This window comes from Hemitrygon akajei, chromosome 10 (assembly GCF_048418815.1).
Source record: "Hemitrygon akajei chromosome 10, sHemAka1.3, whole genome shotgun sequence".
Classification (NCBI taxonomy): domain Eukaryota; kingdom Metazoa; phylum Chordata; class Chondrichthyes; order Myliobatiformes; family Dasyatidae; genus Hemitrygon; species Hemitrygon akajei.
Window position 1 is genome coordinate 29469819 of NC_133133.1, and position 20272 is coordinate 29490090.

The 20272-nt window shown below is 39.6% G+C and overlaps 1 protein-coding gene across 2 annotated transcripts in view; it reads right to left on the minus strand.

The window, feature by feature from the left end:
• Nucleotides 1–1648: 1648 nt before the first annotated feature.
• LOC140734256 (short transient receptor potential channel 5-like) overlaps nucleotides 1649–20272 on the minus strand; it is a 132349-nt gene continuing 113725 nt past the window's right edge. For both annotated transcript variants that reach the window (XM_073057980.1, XM_073057981.1), the window contains exons 9-11: nucleotides 18185–18226; nucleotides 11000–11089; nucleotides 1649–2834 (exon numbers count right to left, since the gene is read on the minus strand). In XM_073057980.1, coding sequence (XP_072914081.1) covers nucleotides 2088–2834; nucleotides 11000–11089; nucleotides 18185–18226 — 879 coding nt within the window. In that variant the 3' untranslated portion in view covers nucleotides 1649–2087. The remainder of the gene's footprint in view (nucleotides 2835–10999; nucleotides 11090–18184; nucleotides 18227–20272) is intronic.

The window sequence follows — 20272 nt, forward strand, 5'->3', positions numbered from 1 at the left end:
CCATCTTTGTTCTGACTTGGCAATTAATGATTACCATTATTTCCCCGCTAAACTCCAGCTTTTCAACTCTTATCAACAAAACTGCAGTCTCCCAGTTTTGGAACCATTTTTTATGAATTCCTTTTGTATCCTTCCAAGAACCAGATGCTATTCTACATTAGAAGCCAAATTTGGAAATTTAGCGCTACTTACTGACTTTTGTGTTCAATGTGTTATAAATATTTCTTCACAATCACTAACCTCCCCCTCCACCTCACTTGCTCCCTATCATTGGCTCTCTCTGTTCTTCTGCCCCCTTGTCTTTTTGCTAACAAGCAGAACCTTACATGATTTACAATAGTGATTGTTATGTGGCACATATGTAGATATCACAGGCAAAGCTAGAATTATTTTTCCTGAAATGAGGAGGCTGTTATGAGTCAATCATACTGGTGGAACAAACAAGATGCTGGAGGAACTCTTGTGGGTCAGGCAGCATCTGTACAAGAAAATGGATAGTTGACATTTCAGGTCAAGACTTTTCATCTGGACTGAAGGGTGGAGGTGAGATAGCTCATCTGAAAGAGTGAAGGGAAGAGCTGGAGCAAGAGATGCAACTGATAGGTGGATAGGGTGAAGAATGGTGATAGGTAGATGCAGGAAGGGAGACTGGAAATAGTGACTGGCTGGGAGATGATAGGTGGAGGGTTGCAACTGATGGGATCTGATAGGAGGGGAAGGCAGGGCATGGAATCAAGTCAGGGAAGTGGGGAGGGCAGATAGAGAGAGGAGAATCAGTGGTGGTGTGTGTGTGAAGAGATGCTTTCTGCTCCAAAAAGTGTATGGATCTCCCATTATAATATTTGATGGACAAAGATTACCAAAACAACAAATAGCACCCACCATTATTTGAATTTGCTCTTGCCTGTTTAATAGTGGTAATATTTTGCCCTGATAGAGATGAATATAAGGAAACTCAATGAACAGCGCAAGCAACTACAGGTCATTACCAGGTTTCGTAACCAAACAGTTTGCAAATCGGAAAAGCAGATACAAACTATGTTTTCCCAAGTGACGGAAGATAGATGCAACCTCGCAGCAGCCTGCAAATCCATGCCACTGGCCCTTCAAATGCTTGTCCATATGTATGGGCTGTAGTTAAGTTGGGCATTCATAAAATGGGAAGGGCCCTGATAGAAGCAGAGGAATTATGATGGAGGATGCATCTCATTCTGATGCAGTTTTTTGTCAACTTGTACATTTACAGAACTTTTTCTATTATATGTTAATATTTTTTGTGCTGTATCTGATATACAGTATGTACTGTATGTTTTGCACCATGGTCCCAGAGGAATGTTGTTTTGTTTAGCTGTAAATGTGTACAGTTGAATGACAATAAACTTGCACTTCAGGATGAACCAGAATTAAATCACGTGCAGGAAGTAGAGAGGAAGACATTGTGAGTTTAGACGGAAATAACATGAAGACTACACAAATTAGAATGGGTAAAATTAGCATCAAATTAGTTGTAGAAAGGAGAGATGGAAAGACTTTTTCTTACTTAGTCCACAGAAAAAGTATGCAATGTACCTTTATATCTCTAATAACTTAAAACCTGAAGAAATCAGACACCAGTCTATGATAGTTAAGTTTTGGTATAAGAGGTTTACTGGCTGTAAATCACACACCAATTAAAAAGTGTATTTAGACTTGAAATGACAACTTTTGTTGGCAAGTTTACTTTGTATCAATTGTGCAAATACAGGAGCTTCATGCCACTCAATGCATTTAAATGGGGGGGGGGCGGTCAGGTGTGAGATGCCGTTTTTGCAAAGCTAACTGCAGAAAGACTCGTCTTCAAAGTTATTTTTTTCATTTTCCATCTGGACTTGAAATAGCTGTGGTATTTGTGCATAAATAACAGCAATTGCTATGAGGTTCAATATTATTTGGACCATTCTGTTAATTTACAGAAAACAGGGTTTCTCTTCAGAAAACTCCTTTTACAGGTTTATGTTCCAGATACTTGATATTTTTAAAAATAATTCTGTATGGACACGATCCAAATCCCCTTGTGGTAAAGTACTATCTATACATAGTCTTGTATATTATAATCGGGTTGTTACATAATCCTCCTGGTGGCTATTCCATCTGGTCATTAGCAAATCACAGGCTTCCCCCCAAGAGTCATAGACATCACTTGACGAGTCAATGAGTTTGTTGTTGGAGGCACTAATATTGGAAGAACAATGAAATGAGTCTGTATGGTTAGTTGAACAATGGCTATCAATTCTGTTTCTTCTGTTGACCTCATTAAGACCAACAGCATTAAGACTACTCTCACTCTTTGCTTTATTGTTAGGGCTGGCAATCTGGGAATACTTGAAGTCCTGCCACATATTGTGTGCCTGAAGCAGTCCATCAGAAATACTGGAGACAGGCTCTGGAGTTGATTCTGAGAGTTGACCATTCATCTTGCTAAACAGAAGACCAAGCCTTTTAAAAGAATCCTTCTTGGAGTTTGGGTACCTCTGCAATCGATTCCCATTTTGGATTGATGGAGATTGCTTGCTCAATCTGTTATTTTTTGACTTCTCTTCAAGATCAATTCCAGAAACTGATTTTATTAGAGCAGAGACACTGAAAGAGTTCATTTTCAACTTCTTCTTGTCATTGCTTTCTCCAGCCAAACTGAATGAGACTATTTTATTTATCTTTTCTTCTGCACTATCATCATCCAATTCTCCTATCTGCATCCCATCACTGCTGGTCGAGTATGTTCTTCGAGACGATTTTCTGTTTCCCAGCAGGTCGAGAACCTCATAGCGAAAACTGGAGATGTCTTGTTTTAGTTCCTACAGTGATGATAAAAAGAACTAAACTGAGTGGCCACTATATTAGGTGCACCTGCTCATTAATTCAAATATCTAATCAGCAAATCATGCGACAGAAACTCAATGCATAAAAGCACATCGACATGGTCAAGAGTTCAGTTGCTGTTCAGACCAAACATCAGAATGGGGAAGAAATGTGATGATCTAAATGACTTTGATCATTGGTGCCAGATGGGGTGGTTTGAGTATCTCAGAAGCTGCTGATCTCCTGGGATTCTCGCACACAACAGTCTCTAGAGTTTTCGGAGAACAATGCAAAAAAATTTTAAAAATCCAGTGGGCGGCAGTTCTGTGAGTAGAAATGCCTTGTTAATGAGTGGGGTCAGAAGGGAATGGTCAAACTAGTTCAAGCTGACAGGAAGGCAATAGTAACTCATATAACCATGCATTACAACACTGCTGTGCAGAAGAGCATCTCTGAATGCACAACATATTGAACTTTAAGTGGATAGGTTACAGCAGCAGAAGACCATGGACATACACTCAGATACAGGAGGTACCTAATAAAGTGGTTACTGAGTGTATATTTTATCTGTATTGAACAGGTTAAATTCATGTTTAAACTACGCTACCATGGAAGACCCTTTCACCCGACAGTGATTGGAAGACTGCTTTGTTGAGCACCTTCACTCTGTCTGCCACAAATGCAAGATCTCCCAGTGGCTACCCATTTCAATTCAACTTCCCATTCCCATTCTACTGATATGATGAAGTCAAATTCAGGTTAAGGAGCAACACAAAATATTCCATCTGGATAGCATGAACATCAAATTCTCTGACCTATGGTAATTTCTCCCCCTCCCTCCTCCTCCTATTTCCATTCCCAATTCTAATTAACCTCTTGCCCCTTTTCTTAGCCTCATCTGTCCATAACTTCCCTTTGGTTCCCTGCTTCTTTACCTTTCTTCCATGGTCCACTGTCCTCTCCTATTAGCTTCCTTCTTCTTCAGGCCTTTACCTCTTCCACCTATTACCTCCCAGCTCTTTACTTCATCCCCTCTCCCCCAGCATTCCACCCATCTTCCTCCTCACTTGGTATCAACTATCACTTGCCAAATTGTACTCCTTCATCTTCCCCTAACTTCTTAGTCTGGCTTTGACTCCCTTCCTTTCCAGTCCTGATCAAGAGCCTCAGCCCAAAATGTCAACTGCTTATTCCCCTCCATCGATGCTGCCTGCCTTACTGAGTTCCTCCAGCATTTTGCATGTGTTCTTCTAATGATCCAACTCCCAGGATTGGTGGCAGCATAAACATTCTAATATATTCTTCGTATTTGTTTCCATTGTTACCCTTTGAGGTACAGATACTAGTATTTCTTTCCCCAAGTGTGTGCTAATATGACAGATATGTTGCTTCTCTCTTGTCAATAGCATTTCCTAAGCCAGAGGATCTTTGGTTAGAGCTGTACTATTAGATGGAGTTCTGCAGAAGTGCCAAAGAAGTATTGTAGGTCCTCATGATTATATGCAACTTTTACGAGAGCTATAATTAAACTAACTTGAACAAGTCATGGAACAATAAGCTTTCTTAACATTACAGAGGTGCAGTATCCCTATTAACAGGAGCAGAATAATTATTTGATAGCATTCCAATCCACATTTATATACTACAAGTTATTCCATACACAGTGAGATCCTGGAGTGGAATAACAATATTAATGCTCAGTGTAATAAGTACAAAGAGGATTCAATTAATTACAATTTAGTCTGTATAGTACATATAGAAAAATAATTCTCTTGGAAAAGGTCTGAGAACATGCGAAGTATCCATGCCAATGCATTTTCCCAAGTGTTTGCTAGACTAGTTGGAATGTTACTTCTCCTTTGTTGATGACATTCTATGTGCTGGCACAAGGGCTTAGTGCCACCTAAGGATTGTAGTTTCTCTCCACTGGATACTGGCAAAGTTTCTGAGAGTTAAGACTTAATAAAACAAAACTGAAAAGGTCAGGAAGCTTTCTTGGCACCTCTGAAATCTATCTTTGAAGCTGATCATTAGGCCTGTATATAACGGTTAGTTTCCAGTATTAGTTGTAGACATAAAACAAGAGAATGCTGCAGGGTCTCTTAGGAGCTAATGGACTGATCGCCTAAGTGGCATTAAATAAATGGGTCAGCTTACATGACACATGTTGTCATGAACCATAGAAGGAGGTTGAGTGAATATTGACTTAAACTCCTTTTAATCTGTATGGCTCAAAGTCAAAGAGCATCATCACCTACTGGGATTAACTATAGGGAATGTTACCTGGGAATTAAGATGTGTAATAATGTCTTACTAATATCATTTGTAAAGCAAAATCTTGGACACTGCTTGTTTCAAGCAGGGATAGTTCTGAAATATCGTCACTCTTGAAATGCCACACTATCTGTCCACTTGCATTGCAGACTGCATTTCCACAACAATGGCATCATAGAAACATAGAAAATAGGTGCAGGAGTAGGCCCTTCGGCCCTTTGAGCCTGCACCACCATTCAGTATGATCATGGCTGATCATCCAACTCAGAACCTGTACCTGCTTTCTCTCCATATCCCCTGATCCCTTTAGCTACAAGGGCCATATCTAACTTCATCTTAAATATAGCCAATGAACCGGCCTCAACTGTTTCCTGTGGCAGAGAATTCCACAGATTCACCACTCTCTGTGTGAAGAAGTTTTTCCTCATCTTGGTCCTAAAAGGCTTCCCCTTTATCCTTAAACTGTGACCCCTCATTCTGGACTTCCCCCAACATCAGAAACAATCTTCCTGCATCTAGCCTGTCCAATCCCTCTAGAATTTTATACGTTTCAATAAGATCCCCCCTCAATCTTCTAAATTCCAGTGAGTATAAGCCTAGTCAATCCAGTCTTTCTTCATATGAAAGTCCTGCCATCCCAGGAATCAATCTGGTGAACCTTCTCTGTACTTCCTCTATGGCAAGAATGTCTTGCCTCAGATTAGGGGACCAAAACTGCACACAATATTCTAGGTGCGGTCTCACCAAGGCCTTGTACAACTGCAGTAGAACCTCCCTGCTCCTGTACTCAAATCCTTTTGCTATGAATGCCAACATACCATTTGCCTTTTTCACCGCCTGCTGTAACTGCATGCCCACCTTCAATGACTGGTGTACAATGACACCCAGGTCTCGTTGCATCTCCCCTTTTCCTAATCGGCCACCGTTCAGATAATAATCTGTTTTCCTGTTCTTGCAACCAAAGTGGATAACCTCACATTTATCCACATTAAATTGCATCTGCCATGAATTTGCCCACTCACCTAATCTATCCAAGTCACCCTGCATCCTCTTAGCATCCTCCTCACAGCTAACACTGCCACCCAGCTTCATGTCATCTGCAAACTTGGAGATGCTGCATTTAATTCCCTCGTCTAAATCATTAATATATATTGTAAACAACTGGGGTCCCAGCACTGAGCCTTGCGGTACCCCACTAGTCATTGCCTGCCATTCTGAAAAGGTCCCGTTTACTCCCACTCTTTGCTTCCTGTCTGCCAACCAATTCTCTATCCACATCAATACCATACCCCCAATATCATGTGCTTTAAGTTTGCACACTAATCTCCAGTGTGGGACCTTGTCAAAAGCCTTTTGAAAATCTAAATATACCACATCTACTGGCTCTCCCCTATCCACTCTACTAGTTACATCTTCAAAAAATTCTATAAGATTCGTCAGACATGATTTTCCTTTCACAAATCCATGCTGACTTTGATGATTTCACCTCTTTCCAAATGTGCTGTTATCACATCTTTGATAACTGACTCTAGCATTTTCCCCACCACCGATGTCAGATTAACCGGTCTATAATTCCCCGGTTTCTCTCTCCCTCCTTTTTTAAAAAGTGGGGTTACATTAGCCACCCTCCAATCCTCAGGAACTAATCCAGAATCTAAGGAGTTTTGAAAAATTATCACTAATGCATCCATTATTTCTTGGGCTACTTCCTTAAGCACTCTGGGATGCAGACCATCTGGCCCTGGGGATTTATCTGCCTTTAATCCCTTCAATTTACCTAACACCACTTCCCTACTAACATGTATTTCCCTCAGTTCCTCCATCTCACTAGACCCTCGGTCCCTTACTATTTCCGGAAGATTATTTATGTCCTCCTTAGTGAAGACAGAACCAAAGTAGTTATTCAATTGGTCTTCCATGTCTTTGTTCCCTATGATCAATTCACCTGTTTCTGACGGTAAAGGACCTACATTTGTCTTGACCAATCTTTTTCTTTTCACGTATCTATAAAAGCTTTTACAGTCAGTTTTTATGTTCCCTGCCAGCTTTTTCTCATAATCTTTTTTCCCTTTCATAATTAAGCCCTTTGTCCTCCTGTGCTGGTCTCTGAATTACTCCCAGTCCTCAGGTGTGCTGCTTTTTTTTGCTAATTTATATGTTTCTTCTTTGGACTTGATACTATCCCTAATTTCCCTTGTCAGCCACGGGTGCACTACCCTCCCTGGTTTATTCTTTTGCCAAACTGGGATGAACAATTGTTGTAGTTCATCCATGCGATCTTTAAATGCTTGCCATTGCATATCCACCGTCAACCCTTTAAGTATCATTTGCCAATCTATCTTAGTTAATTCACGTCTCATACCTTCAAAGTTACCCTTCTTTAAGTTCAGAACCTTTGTTTCTGAATTAACTATGTCACTCTCCATCTTAATGGAGAATTCCACCATATTATGGTCACTCTTACCCAAAGGGCCTCGCACGACAAGATTGCTAACTAACCCTTCCTCATTGCTCAATACCCAATCTAAAATGGCCTGCTCTCTAATTGGTTCCCTGACATGTTGGTTCAGAAAACAATCCCGCATACATTCCAAGAAATCCTCTTCCTCAGCACCCTTACCAATTTGGTTCACCCAATCTATATGTAGATTGAAGTCACCCATTATAACTATTGTTCCTTTATTGCACGCATTTCTAATTTCCTGTTTAATGCCATCCCCAACCTCACTACTAATGTTAGGTGGCCTGTACACAACTCCCACCAGCGTTTTCTGCCCCTTGGTGTTATGCAGCTCTACCCATATCGATTCCACATCCTCCAGGCTAATGTCCTTCCTTTCTATTGTGTTAAATCTCCTCTCTAACCAGCAATGCTACCCCACCTCCTTTTCTTTCCTGTCTATCCCTCCTGAATATTGAATATCCCTGGATGTTGAGCTCCCATCCTTGGTCACCCTGGAGCCATGTCTCTGTGATCCCAACTATATCATATTCATTAATAACTATCTGCACATTCAATTCATCCACCTTGTTACGAATGCTCCTCGCATTGACACACAAAGCCTTCAGGTTTGTTTTTACAACACTCTTAGCCCTTATACAATTATGTTGAAAAGTGGCTCTTTTTGCTTTTTGCCCTGGATTTGCCTGCCTGCCACTTTTACTTTTCACCTTACTACTTTTTGCTTCTACCCTCATTTTACACCCCTCTGTCTCTCTGCACTTGTTCCCATCCCCCTGCCACATTAGTTTAAAGCCTCCTGAACAGCAGTAGCAAATGCTTCCCCTAGGACATTGGTTCCAGTCCAGCCCAGGTGCAGACCATCCTGTTTATACCGGTCCCACCTCCCCCAGAACTGGTTCCAGTGCCCCAGAAATTTGAATCCCTCCTGCTTGCACCATTTTTCAAGCCATGTATTCATCTGAAATATCCTCCTATTTCTACTCTGACTAGCACGTGGCACTGGTAGTAATCCAGAGATTATTACCTTTGTGGTCCTACTTTTTAGTTTATCTCCTAACTCACTAAATTCACCTTGTAGGACCTCATCCCGTTTTTTACCTATATCATTGATACCTATGTGCACCACGACCACTGGCTGTTCACCCTCCCATTCCAGAATGTCCTGCAGCTGCTCAGAGACATCCTTGACCCTTGCACCAGGGAGGCAACATACCATCCTGGAGTCTCATTTGCGGCCGCAGAGATGCCTATCTATTCCCCTTACAATCGAATCCCCTATCACTATAGCTCTCCCACTCCTTTTCCTTCCCTCCTGTGCCGCAGTGCCACCCAAGGTGCAATGAACTTGGCTGCTGCTGCCTTCCCCTGATGAGACATCACCCCCAACAGTATCCAAAATAGTATATCTGTTTAGGAGGGAGATGACCCCAGGGGACTCCTGCACTACCTGCCTACTGCTACGCTGTCTAGTGGCCACCCCTTCCCTTTCTGCCTGTGTAGCCTTTACCTGCGGTGTGGCCAACTCACTGAACGTGCTATTTACGACTTTCTCAGCATCGCGGATGCTCCAGTATGAATCCAATCGCAGCTCCAGATGCATCAATATTCCTGATAATAGACTATTCTATAGCCCAAAAAACTCTAATCTGCAGTTCAACTGCTATCCACACCTCCAGAGAATATTTCTGGCATTGATAATCATTGTATTAAAATGTGATTTCAATTTCAATTAAGTTAGATATGGCCCTTGTGGCTAAAGGGATCAGGGGGTATGGAGAGAAAGCAGGTACAGGGTTGTGAGTTGGATGATCAGCCATGATCATACTGAATGGCGGTGTAGGCTCGAAGGGCCGAGTGGCCTCCTACTGCACCTATTTTCCATGTTTCTATGTGACTATTATGGATAATTCCAAATGGAAACAAAGCAGTCCATGTTTCTTTGAACAGTCTTGTTTGAGTCAAGTACTGTTGAGTCAGGTCTCTCAGCGTTTCTCTATGTTTCTAAAGTTATCAATAAGTTTGAAAGAGTGCAGAGAAAATTTACAAAGATGTTGCTGAGCCTTGAGGACCTGAGTCATAGGGAAAGGTTGAATAGGTTAGGACTTTATTCCCTGGAGCATAGGAGAAAGGAGAGATTTGACAGAGGTATACAAAATTATGAGGGGTATAAACAGGGTAAATGCAAGCAGGTTTTTTCCATTGAGGTTGGGTGAGACTAGAACTAGAGGTCATGGGTTAAGGGTGAAAGGTGAAATGTTTTTGGAGAAGTTAGGTCAAATGACAGGAATAAATATATTTTCAACATGAACCAAATTACTTTGTATAAATATTTTGTGTTCTTTTGGTCAAATTCTCAGTTTACCTGCACATTCAGAACAAAATGTAAATAAAGTTTAATTGGGTCAACATGTATGTTGCATGTACAGGTATCCCCCTGCTTTTCGAAAGTTCGCTTTATGCCACTTCGCTTTTACGAAAGACCTACATTAGTACCTGTTTTCACCAACTGAAAGAAATATGAAGAGGATTTTCACTTTTACGGAAAAAGGTCAAAAGTGAAAATAGCATTCAGCGTTTGTTTTGCAGTGTATAGAGGCAGTGGGCACCCTGAACAGTGAGAGTGGCGCCAGCAAGCTCCTTCCCCAGGAACTACACTCATCATCTCAGCATCAAGCCACTATAGCTTTGAACTGTGTCTGTGAGCATCTGTGCTTTATCTCGATTTACTTTGTGCATCCGTTAGCAAGATGTGTACTAAGGTATCAGAGGAGCCTAAGAGAGCTCGTAAGGGTGGTACACTTAGTGTAAAACTGGATGTAATTAAGCGTTTCAATCGTGGTGAACAAAATAAAGACATTGTGCATGGGTTGAACTTGCACAATTATTACCATTCGTACTATTTATATGCAGAGAGAAAGAACCTTGAAAGCTGCCGATGCTACTATTGGTTCTGCTAGTAGCAAAAGTGTCTCTTTTAGTCGGCATTATTCCTGCTTTTACTATATTTTAGTGTTATTTTAGGTTTTATGTGTTATTTGGTATGATTTGGTAGGTTATTTTTTGGGTCTGGGAATGGTAAAAAAAAAATTCCCATATAAATTATATAGCAAATTTAATAGTAATTGCTTCTTCGCTTTACGCCATTTCGGCTTACGAAAGGTTTCATAGGAACGCTCTACTTGTGGATAGCGGGGGAAACCTGTATTGCACTACAAGCCAGGATACATTTCTTGCCAACTGAGTTTCATAAATAATAAAAAAAATATTTCTATTGCAAAATTTTGTGTAATCAATACTATGACATTATTCAATGGATTAACATGCTTCACTTCATTCTCGTCACAGATGCTGACTGTCCTGCTGAGTAATTCCATCTTTTTCTGTATAAAGATGAACACCAGAATGTAGAACTTTTTTGTTTACCTTAAAATTCTCTTCTGTAAGTCCTTCATCAGTTTTGGCACTTCTGATCATAGCTGCAACATACCTTTTCACTAAATTTTTAATAACCTCCTGTCAGATGAAGAAGAACAATGAAATATTTCTTTACACATTATTTCAATTTTCTTTCAAGCCATTAGATACATTGTTAACAGTTAATCAAAACCGAATTCTCTGTTAAAAGGCATACAATGTAAATATTAAATTTCATGCAAGCTATTGACAATTTAATGCAGCTTTATAAGATGAAAATCTCATTATTTGCAATTGCTTCAGATGAATTAAAAGTATTTTGTCCATTTGGCTTTGCAGAAAATGGATGATCACTATTATGTTTAGTTGAAGGATACTTGCTATTTAAAATAATATTTAATACTCATTTGTAGCTATTAATTTTTACTTAAATATATGGAGAGCTTTTACGAAGTTGTCTTGTTGAATTAATGGGAGTTAGAACAAAATAGAAGAAATCTGGAGAAACCTAATGTAGTAGGAACAACTTAATTAAATATGCAATTTTATTTAAAAATCAGTAGATGTTAAAAGTGGAATGTGTACAATGCATATTTAATGCTATCAACCAAGGATACACTTCTAACCAATTGACTTCAATAACAAAGAAAATAGTTTTGAATTAAAGTTCTGTAAATACAGTGCAATGACAACCCATCAGTGATTAACTTGCTTCATTTGAATTACCCAGTTCCAATTTTGCCAAATTGTCAGATGTATTGAAGTGTTTAATCAGAAAGGTCAACACATTAAACAAAATGAGAATTTTAGAAAATAAATATCAAGCAAGAGATTGTGGCCTATTTACTGCACTGGATTAGAATTAGCTACATCTCCATAAATAAGTGTTTAGCTACAGATAAAACTAGGATAAAGTAGTTCAAGCACTTGTCCAGGTTTGAGTGATGGGGTGTGAATGCAAGTGCAGGAAAACAGTACAAAAAGCTGGAAGATGATGACTTTCATCAGGGCTTCAAAATTATGAGGAAAAAGTGAGGCAAATTGGACTTTACATGCCGGGAAAGAAGCGTAGATAAGATGACCTTGGAGGTATTGTCAGTAAGTGATTGGAAAAGGATAATCCAAAATATTGATCAATGTTATGCCAAGAGAGTAAAAGTGACATAGATTTCAACTCAAAACAGACGGAGGCATTGCAAGCATTGATCTACTTTTAATATTAAAAAGTGGAACAAGTCTGGATTCCTTTTAGAAATAATTCACTTGAATATTGGGGCACTGTAGAATCCTTTTAGAAGAGCAATTTGGTAAGGCTGCACTTGGGGGTAGTATGAATAATTTCAATATCAATATCACGAAAAAGATATTATGACACTAAAGTGCAAAGGAGACATATTGAAATTATACAAGTTGAGATACATTAACAAATATTGAACAAAGAAAGAGAAAATGGGTGAGATCCGATAATCTTAAATCAAATAGGGAAAAGGCCCAAATAATAGAAACGTTAACAATCAGAATCACAATCCTGTTTATTAACATTGATATGTATTGTGAAATTTCTTGTTTTGCAGCAGCTGTACAAGGCAAGACAGAGAAATTACTATAAATTGCAAGAATGAATAAAGGGTGCAAAAGACAAATAATGAGGTAGTGGTCATGGGTTACGGTCCAACAGGGAGTTGAACAGGGTTACACGAGATTTGTAGTGTAGTGGGGAAACTAGAGGGAGAAAGCAATAGAAAGGCATATTAGAACATAGAAAGGCATTTTGGCACACAATATTGTGCCGACCATGAAACCTAATCTAGAAACTGCCTAGAGTTTCCCTACCACATAGCCCTCTATTTTTCTAAGCTCCATGTACCTATCTAAGAGTCTCTTAGAAGACCCTATTATATCCACCTCTACTGTCGTCACCAGCAGTGCATTCCACACACCCACCACTCTCTGTGTAAAAAAACTTATTGAAGGGATAAGATTAAAAAGGGTGCAGGGAGATACATACAATGGAGCATAGACCTATTAAATAACTGAACTGTGTCTGTATTGTTGACGTGCCTAAATATGAAAAAGATATTGTTCATTTTTAGTGATGTATATCCATAGATGCCACTGTCTAATGCCTTATTAATACCGTGCAATCTCCTGTTAATTATTCTCCACTTCATCCTAAATGAGGCTGTGATTTTTTTTAAATAATGTTTTTCCCACTTGGCCTGCAGCTTATTAAAATAAGATTTGCTGTTAAAATACTCACATTGATAGTTTTGGAGAACATTTATCCTGGTCTTATTCTCCTGGCTGAACATAAAACATTCTTCCGTGAGAGACTGCCTGGTCTGGAATCAAAGTAACGATTTCTCTGCATTTTTCCAAAGGAAAATAATTCCTCACATACTGGTGTGACAATTATACCCCCAGCATTAGCCCGCATTGTGTCTTGATAATTGACTATAGGTTTGTGAATTTGGTACTTATTGTCCCATGTTTCATTCAGTTAGGACCTTTCAGGTCAGAGTGGGAGGATCTGAACTAACTTTCAAAATAGTAGTGTCCAGAATTTGCAGCATTACCATAAGACCATAAGTTCTAGAAGGAAAATTAGGCCACTTGTCCAAAAGAGTCCGTTCTGTCACTTCATCATGGCTGATCCATTATTCCTCTCAAACTTCGTACCTCTTCATGCCCTGACCAATCATGTATCTATCAACCTCTGCCTTAAATATACATAAAGACTTGACCATCACAGCTGACTGTGGCAAAGAATTCCACAGATTCACTACTCTCTGGGTAAAGAAATTCCTCCTCATCTCCATTCTAAAAGGACACTTCTTCTATTCTAAGGCTGGGTCCTCTGGTCTTAGCCTCTCCCACTATAGGAATCATTCTCTTCACATACACTCTATCAAGGCCTTTCACCATTCTATAGGATTTAATGAAGTCAACCCTCATTCTTCTGAATTCCAGTGAATATAGGCTCATAGCCATCAAATGCACTCATTATGACAAGACATTCAATCCTGGAGTCATTTTCGTGAACCTACTTTGAACCCTCTCCTGTTTTAGCACATTCTTTCTCAGATAAGAGGCTGAAAACTGCTCACAATACTCCAAGTGAAGCCTCACTAGTGCTTTGTAAATTCTCAACATTACATCCTTGCTTTTATATTCTAGTCCTCTTGAAACGAATGCTAACATTGCATTTGCCTTCCTCATCACAGACTCAACCTGCAAATTAACTTTTAGGGAACCTGCACAAGGCCTCCCAGGTCCTTTTGCACTTCAGATCTTTACATTTTCTCTCCATTTAGAAAATAGTCAACCTTTTCATTTCTTCTACCAAAGTACATGACCATACACTTCCTGACACTGTATTCCATCTGCCACTTTTTTGTCCATTCTCCTAATCTGTCTAAATCCTTCTGTAGCCTCTTTACTTCCTCTAAACTGTCTGCCCCTCCACCTATCTTCATATCATCTGCAAACTTTAGATAGATAGATAGATACTTTATTCATCCCCATGGGGAAATTCAACATTTTTTCCAATGTCCCATACACTTGTTTTAGCAAAACTAATTACATAAATTACTCAGTAAAAATATGATATGCATCTAAATCACTCTCTCAAAAAGCATTAATAATAGCTTTTAAAAAGTTCTTAAGTAGTTTACTTAGATACATTAAATACAATCAACCCCGGCACTTTAACATATCTTACTCCTGGCGGTTGAATTGTAAAGCCGAATGGCATTGGGGAGTATTGACCTCTTCATCCTGTCTGAGGAGCATTGCATCGATAGCAACCTGTTGCTGAAACTGCTTCTCTGTCTCTGGGGGGGTTTTCCATAATTGACCGTAGCCTACTCAGCGCCCTTCGCTCAGCTACCGATAACAACACAGTCATTAATTCCATCGTCCAAATCATTGACATATAACATAAAAAGAATCGGTCCCAACACAGACTGCTGTGGAACAACACTAGTCACCAGCAGCCAACCAAAACAGGCTCCTTCTATTCCCATTCTCTGCCTCCTGCCAATCAGCCACTGCTTATCCATGCACTCAACAATCTTTCCTCTAATACTATGCATTTGTAACTTGTTAAGCAGCCTGATGTTTGACACCTTGTCAAAGGCCTTCTGAAAATCCAAGTACACAGTATCAACCGATTCTCACTTCTCTACCCAGCTTACTGTTTCCTCAAAGAATTCCAACAGAATTGTCAGGCAAGGTAACCATGCCGACTACGGCATATTTTATCATGTGCCTCCAAGTACCCCAAAACCACATCCTTAACAATCGACTCCAACATCTTCCCAAACCACTGAGGTCAGACTAACTGGCCTACAAGTTCCTTTCTTCTATCTCTCTTCCTTCTTGAAGAGTGGAGTGACATTTGCAATTTTCCAGTCTTCTGGAACCATTCCAGAATCTATTGATTCTTGAAAGATCATTACTAATGTCTCCACAATCTCTTCAGCCACCTCTTTCAGAACCCTGCAGTGTACACCATCTAGTCCAGGAGACTTATCTTTCAATTTCCCAAGAACCTTCGCCCAAGAAATGGTAACTTAACACATTTCATGACCCCTGACCCCGACTCCTGGAATTTCCACCATATTGCTAGCATCTTTCACAGTGAAGACTGATGCAAAATTCTTACTCAGTTCATCCACCATTTCCTTGTCTCCAATAATTACCTCTCCAGCATTGTTTTACAGTGGTCTGATAACCACTCTTGTCTCACTTTTCTGCTTTATCTGAAGAAACTTTTGGCATCTTCTTTAATATTATTGGCTAGCTTACTTTTGTAAAACTTTCTTAGTTTGCTTCTGTTGGTATTTAGAAGCTTCCCACTCCTCTAACCTCCTACTAATGTTTGCTCTATTATATGCCCTCTCTTGAGTTTTATGTTGGTTTTAATTTCTCTTGCTAGCCATTGTCATGTCATTTTGCCTTCAGAATACTTTTCCTTTTAGGGATGTATACATCCTGTGCCTTCTGAAATTCCAGCCATTGCTGCTCTGTTGTCATCCCTGCCAGTGTCCTTTTCCAGTGAGTTGTGGCCAACTTCTCTCTCATGCCTCAGTAATTTCCTTTAATCAACTGTAATCCTGATACATCTGACTTTAGCTTCTCCTTCTCAAATTTCAGGCTGAATTCGAGCATATTATGAACAAACTCTCCTGAGGGTTCTTTTACCTTAAGCTCTCTAATCAATTCTGGTTCATTACATAATACCCAGTCCAGAATACATAGCTGATCCCCTAGTGGGCTGCACCATGAGCTGCTCTAAAATGCCATCTCATAGGCATTCTAGAAATTCCCCCTTTTGGAATCTAGCACCAACCTGATTTTCCCAATCTACCTGCATATTGAAATCCCCCTTGACTATTGTAACATCGTCTTTATGGCATGGATTTTCTATCTCCCATTGTAATTTGTAGACCGCATCTACACTACTGTTTGGGTTTCTGCATATAACTTCCAACAGGTTCTTTTACCCTTACAGTTCCTTAGCTCTATCTACAATGATTCAACACCTTCCAACCCTATGCTACCTCTTTTTAATGATGTGATTTCATTTTTTAGCAACAGACCTTCCTGCCTGTCACTTCGATACAATGTGTATCCTTGGACATTAAGCTCCCAGCTATAATCTTCTTGCATCCTTGATTCAGTGATGCGTACAACATCATACATGTTAATCTGTAACTGCTGTACAAGTTCATGTACCTTATTCCATATACTGCACCCATTCAATAGTCTCGTATTGACCCTTTTCAATTTTGTCTGCCTTTTACGTTGCAAGTCATCCTGTTAACTGCAATTTTGCCCTATCATCAGCCTCTCCTTGCTAGCAGTCTCACTACACATGGCCTCTGTTTGTAAACCAATTATCTCATCTTCAGCACTGTCACTCCAATTCCCATTCCTCTGCCAAATTAGTTTAAACCAACCCAAACAACTCTAGCCAACCTGCCCGCCAGTATACTGGACCCCCTCAGGTGCAGGTGTAACCCATCCCTTTCATATAGGTCTTAACTTCTCCTGAAGAAATGCCAATGATCCATAAATCTGAACTTCTGCCCCTACGTCAGTTCCTCCGTCACACAGATCATCCTATTCTTACCCTCATTGGCATGTGGCACAGGCAGCAATCCAGAGATGATTACTCTGGGAGTCCTGATTCTTAACTTTCTACTTATCTCCCTAAAATCTCTCTTCAGAACCTCTTCACCTTATCTACCTATGTCATTGGTATCGATACGTACCAAGACTGCTGGCTGCTCACCCTTGCCCTTGAGAATGCCATGGACCCGATCTGAGATATCTTTGATCCTGGCACCAGGGAGGCAACATACCATCTGACTTTACTCTATTTATAATCTAATCAGCGGCATTTAACATTCCATAATCCTTATTTTTAAAGTAGTAGTTTAACTTTAACAATGTTTAAACTGAATACTGCACCATCTAATCCATCTGGAGAACATATTCTCTAGAGGGATAAGAGGAACATTGGCAGTTGCTACCTAATGTGCCCTTTATTATTTTTTGCTTCTATCAACTGGGAAACAGCAGGTGTATACTAACCCCCAGTAATGAGGACAATATTTTATTCACATAATATTTTTAAAAACTGAGGCTCATTGTCAATCATTTCAAAAACACCAATTATAATGATAGAAGCATCTTTTTTCTCAATTTATTTCGTGAGAATGCTTGGGGTTCATCAGTGAAAGCAATACAGATGCATTATTTATAGTATGGAAATCTGTCCTGGACTCTGCATAAGCAGAATACATTATTCTTATCTGAAAGCAGCATGAACACGGATGATTTGTCCTAGTGAATTATTGCTGACTATGTATTTAACATTGATCAGTGAGTTACAACAGGTTTTGATGTGCTGAGCATTTTTTGTAGTCTGACATCATGAACAAGTACCATTTGGAAAAATGTATCTGGAGCCTGGCAGCAATGAAGGAAGTCTAGGGATACAGTCACTGGAATGATGTCCATACAATGATGAGAAAGAATAAAGACCAACAGAGAGAAGGATCAGACATGAGTGGTAGGTATACAATGACAGAATGGCTTTGTCAACAGATTTTAGTTCTCAGTGGGGACTGCAATTATGTGAGTTGATTTTATGCGATTTGTCTCTAATACTGACTGTCAGCAAACCTGGTAGTGTTGGTTTTGGATCAAGTCATCTGCATGACGTTCCTGAAAGAAGAAAGTAGATTTCAGAATGCCATTCAACAAAAGAAAACAGCAGTGTACACTTGCTTTATTAGCAGTAAAACTAATATTCAGTAATTAGACTGCAAATAATAGGGTCCTACAACCTCCATAAATGGCAATAAAAATCCTGTCATCAAACTATAAAGATAGGATGGAAATTTACAATAGAATTTGTGCATCATTTTGCAAAGAAGGGGCAATTCTTTTTTAAATCTCCATTTATTCTTACTCTTCGTGCAGTGGGTTTGAGCGCACTGTTCATGAAATCTAGACTGAAGAATATAATTTTCAACTTGTGTAGCAGAGACTTAGTCCCACCCCCACTTCTAAAATTCCCCAATTTAGCTTATTAAAGCAGAATAATTAGCATTGTATCAGTATCCTTTTTGAAAAAAGAACAGATTTTCATAGGCTAGTGGAGGTTCCTGGCCTCATTGTGCTATGTCTGAATCTTGCAGCTGCTGTCAAGAAGCACTATTAGGAACATTTTCAAGGAGAAATGCAATGATTGAAGAAGGTGGCTCACCACTTCCCTCCCAAGGGCAGAAGCATTATCTACATCTGTAAATGCATTTAAAAACAAGATTCTGGTAAATCCAGGTTAGCCAGTGGAAGATACAGGAATAAATTATGCCAGGTCTTGATTTTAATTCCTCTGTCTGTCAAGCAGAGTGAGTCAAAATCTCACGTGTTGAAAAGCCGTAAAATTGAATTTAACAATCAATTAAGTATAAGCCATTAGTTCATTTTGTTTCTTAAACTTCTAGTTGTAATTTCAATTGATTGGAATTTTTTTTGTTCTTAATCTGTTCTTAATGCAAAATCAGTCACCTTCTTGAAAGAAATAGACAAACGAAATTCTGATCGATATACTTCATAATTCAGTAAGATCAGTGGTTTATCAGTGTACATTAGGACACTATGAATTGCTTGGTGTTGAGTCTATTTATGTCAGCAAGCAATTGACAAGAACAATAGCTATTTCAAGCAGAAGTAAATCAAAGCAACTGGACTTGCTGTGTTGTCTAGAAGACGTTTCGCCACTCATCCGAGAGGCTTCATCATGGTTCTAATCCATGGTAGGTAATTTTACAGTTTATAAACTCTGTGAGTTGTTTAAAGGTATAGCGATCACATGACAGTAAGAGTCGTAGAGGTAATGAGAGGGTCATTAGTCTTATCTTTGCATGAATGGAGGTGTGAACTTTTGTGGTGATGCTGGGGTAGAGATGTTAGGACTGCATTGTAAGTAGCCTTGATTTACTGCTGCTTGATATACAATGACCTGGACAACTGTGAACCTTCATAAACAATAGCTATTCTCTCTCAGCCTCAACCCTGATGTTTCATAAAACCGTAAGAACATAAGAGATAAGAGCAGAATTAGGTCCTCTCCGCTATGCCATCATGGCCGATTTTTAATATCCCTTTCAACCCCATTCTTCTGCCTTTTCCTCATAACCTTTGATGCCCTTACTAATCAAGAGCCTACCAACATCCGCTTTTAATATGCCCAATGACTTGACTGCATGTGGCATTCAATTCCAAAGATTCACCAATGTCGGGCTAAAGAAATTCCTCCTTATTTCTGTTCACCAAGCCAGAGATGAGAAAATGAAGAAAGTCTGCCCAATGGAGCCATCAGTGGGGCTATTCATGTGTGGGATTGTAAAATTGTGAAGTTTATCCTTGTGTGATACTTGCATAAATGGACTTTAGAATATGTTGCCAGCTGCTGGAAAATAACAGGAGAGAGCCTGCTGTAGTATCAGCTCATTAAATAGCTCAGCAGCCCAGCTGTTATCCACCATCTCCGTCTTGGCTGAGCTTAGTCGATTCAGCCCGGATGAGAACTGAACCTGGAGCCACTTTAATACAGCCAAAACAGCAGCATGATTAGTTGCTGAGCTACCCAGCAACCCTTGGGGTTTCTGTCCCGTTCCTGGTGAGTATCTCACATGATAGGTACCCAGCAGCAGAATGAAGAATAAAAACGCATGCAGGACTCTTCATTGTAATTGTTCCCAG